This window comes from Sinocyclocheilus grahami, unplaced genomic scaffold (assembly GCF_001515645.1).
Source record: "Sinocyclocheilus grahami isolate Dianchi unplaced genomic scaffold, SAMN03320097.WGS_v1.1 scaffold922.1, whole genome shotgun sequence".
NCBI lineage: Eukaryota > Metazoa > Chordata > Actinopteri > Cypriniformes > Cyprinidae > Sinocyclocheilus > Sinocyclocheilus grahami.
The window spans coordinates 2,813-6,260 of NW_015506101.1; the positions used below are offsets into that span (position 1 = coordinate 2,813).

Here is a 3,448-nt window from a genome sequence, read left to right on the forward strand (position 1 = left end):
ACATTTACTTAAAAATAGGCGATTTATACGTTCGGCGTAAAAAAAAGCTGTTTCTGTCAAAGATGAAAGTAAAACTTTCTGTAAGTTTTGCGTCAGGGTAACAAAGTTAACCAGCAGCAAGCGCGGCGTCTTTTAACACCATAGCCGTCTTTTTTAACATTAAATTACAACTATAATTGATTGTAAGTTATGTTGTCAAAATTATCTATCCGTTATCTGTAAATGTATAATTAGTTTATACACAGCAAAGGGAGGAGTCTCGCTCTCACTCTGAACAATTACACTGTAAAGGTAATTTACACGTTTACAACAACACGTGAGGTCATTTATAATTCAAATAACACATTACTATAAATATTGACAAACCCCACGATATCGCCTAACTTTACTTTAGGACTAAGTGACAGAACAACCTGCTGCTACCTAGTAGTGTTAGTTACTGAGGTCCAGAAATTATGACAGAATGTGGGAAAAAAGCATTGCGCGCGCTAATTAAGAATCTACATGAGAAAAAAAAATATATTTTTCATGCTTACCTGAGAAGTTGCATTGTAAGGATATCCAAACTGAGAGAAAGACATAGCTGCTTCTTTTGTTACCATAAGCAATATTCTTCTCCCGCTGATCGATTGAAACCAAATCTACTTCAAATCCACCGTTTTACACACATTTCCACAGTCGGCCTTTCGCTCAATAATAGATGACTGCACTTATCTGGCAAGCACTGAGGATGTTTACGCCAGCCCTAGATTTATATGTAGCCTATAGATAATCCCCTTAAGGAAATGAGAAATTAGAGTTAAGCTTCATCAAGTACAAAAACTATTGTTGTTAAACAGCTGTAGAAAGCTTAAATGATAACGTAAGACTTGCAAGATATGAACTTGTGGTTGTGCTATTATTTGTGCCTCTATAGTTCTTTAGAGGTCCTCCATGCACGGGTATCAGTGTGACGTCATCCTAATCCCGGGACGGCGAGGATAGAATGATGTCTTTGCCAATCACGTCATGCTTCGCGCTTTTCTTGAGGTGTGTTTTGCACACCCCTGTCCCCTCTGTGTTTTTTCCTTTTCTTTTTAAACATTAGTCTATTCCAAGACTTAGAACGCAAAAAGTATGACTGGGTTTGCTAAAAGCGATAGAATGAATATAAACAATAAATCATTCTTCATTTTGTTTTAGTAATAGTCTATATATATATATATATATGTTTTGAATATTCATTAGAAAATGAGGTTGTAATGCCAAATATCGTTTTATTACTTGTTATCTGTGCTCTCATTAACGCCCCTGACAATATTTTTTATTCAAGTACAATAATTTCAAGTTCATAAAGATAGTATATCACTATTCAAGACGTAATCATAACTATCATTTATTTGTATTTATATAAAATATGTAGCAATATACTATTTATCTGTCTTTCCAATATAGGATTATGTTCTCGATTCCTCTCTTTTTATTATTATTATTACATATCAGACACTACTCCGTTGATGAGCAAATTAATTGAGGAGGGATCTGCAGGACCCTTGCTCGCATCTGTCTGACCGATCAGAGGTCCGACCTGATGTTAATTGCGATGATGTTTCCATCTCTCTCTATTAGAGAGAGGGCCAGTCCCGGTAGACGTGAAGAGAACCTCTGGCAGGTCAACAGAAAACTGATTGATGCGTATCTCGGGACCTACGCGACCATTACGAGAAATGCGTAATTGCATCAATTAACAAATGGATATGGCCTTGTTTAACCAGCGAGTTACACCGTGAAAATATGCCTTTGAGGTGAAATTAGACGATCAGAATGGAACTGAGAGAGAGAGAGAGAGAGAGAGAGAGATTAGCTGAATCTCTCAAGTCTAATTATACGGCAGTAGTGGGAGGCGACGGGAACAGCATTCTAATTGAAGGATGCGTACTTGAAAGGAATGGTAGAAATGACACTCCCTCACGCGGAATAAGTCTGGATAAAGGGTAATATATGCATTTTTATTAAATGTTTTAGACAATATAATTAGAAGACTCCCTTTACTCTCTCTCTCTCTCTCTCACACAAACAGGCACACACTTTGTTTATGTAACATGGTGGGGACATGACTTCTACCCTATTGTTTTTATTCTGAGCAAATGATGGCTATAGTAGTCCTAAACCCAACTATCTCATAAACCTTTTTAGCATTTTAGATGTTCGTGCAGACGTGTTTATCATTACGTTTGTTTATCAGTTTACTGGTAGCCCAAAGAAAATTAGATTTGATTTGTGGTCAACATGTGGTCCTAACAGTGAAGGCAAATTAGCCAGTGAAATACTCATTTAATTAACTGTGTGAATATCAAAAATAAAGGAACCGAATATAGTGCTCGAGCATCATCATCCCTCGCGCGCAGTAGTCACAGCATTCATCTGCGACGGTCCACTCTCATTTGATCATTGCAGGGACAATATATGAGGAATAGTTCAATGACCTTGCTTAAAAAGGATGAGAACCTTGTCCACGATGATCTCTTTGCGATTACAAGCTCACTCTTCGAGAGGCGCCAGAGAGCTGCGAGTAACGGCCCTGATGGAGCTGCTGTGATGGCGGGAGCGTGCAGGCCCATCAAGTGCCCCGTTCAGTTCAGTCACCGCAGTCTTACCAAGCATTTGGAAACAGAGAAGTGTAAATGGGAACATTTTTGCAGATATGTTTTGTTCTCATGAAGGAGATGAACTGTCAATTCAAGGGATTCTTCACCCAAAAATATACTCCAAAAACTTGTGTCATCATTTACTCACTCTTATGCTGTCCCAAACCTGTACGACTTTCTTTCTTCTGCAGAACACAAACACACAAAAGACAATATTGGGAACCAGACTGTATCGGTGAACTTTCACTTTCACTGTTTGAATATTTTCTTTCATGTTCCACAGAAGACAGAAAGTCATACAAATTTGGAATGACATGTGGGTGAGTAAATGATTACAGGATTTTCATTTTTGGGTGATCTCCTTAACGTTTATTCCTGTAGGGTACTTTGTGTCTTACTTAATAACTGATATACAGGTGAGATACTACTGGTGTATGTATACGTTTATGTAGGTTAGTTGCAGATTTCTTGACTCCAGTGAGTATTTTTCAGATTAGGGTTTTTATTTGTTTAAAATAGATTATTTTCAATAGGGCATGTTGTCACTTTATATGAATAGGTTGTCACAATGGAACCTGTCATTACAGTTTTTTTGGGGGAAAATTGTATGTTTTGGCAAACAGTAAAACACACACACATGAAACAGCAGAAATATATAATGCTTACAAATGTCCAAACTATTTTGCCCAAAAGTATTATAATAAATAATTATATGAATATATAACATTTAAAACACAAACTTGACCCAATACAATTGTGACAGCTTTTCCTGACTGACATTTATGAAGAATGCCCTTAGAATACAGTTTTATCTTTTGGTT

General features: G+C 37.0%; 1 protein-coding gene across 1 annotated transcript in view; it reads right to left on the minus strand.

The window, feature by feature from the left end:
* Window positions 1–581, minus strand: part of LOC107564300 (iroquois-class homeodomain protein IRX-6-like) — a gene marked incomplete at its 3' end in the record, with an annotated part of 3,316 nt that extends 2,735 nt beyond the window's left edge. Inside the window, exon 1 of the mRNA XM_016249333.1 lies at window positions 537–581. Within this exon, the coding sequence (XP_016104819.1) occupies window positions 537–581 (45 nt within the window). The remainder of the gene's footprint in view (window positions 1–536) is intronic.
* Between the last annotated feature and the right edge of the window lie 2,867 nt (window positions 582–3,448).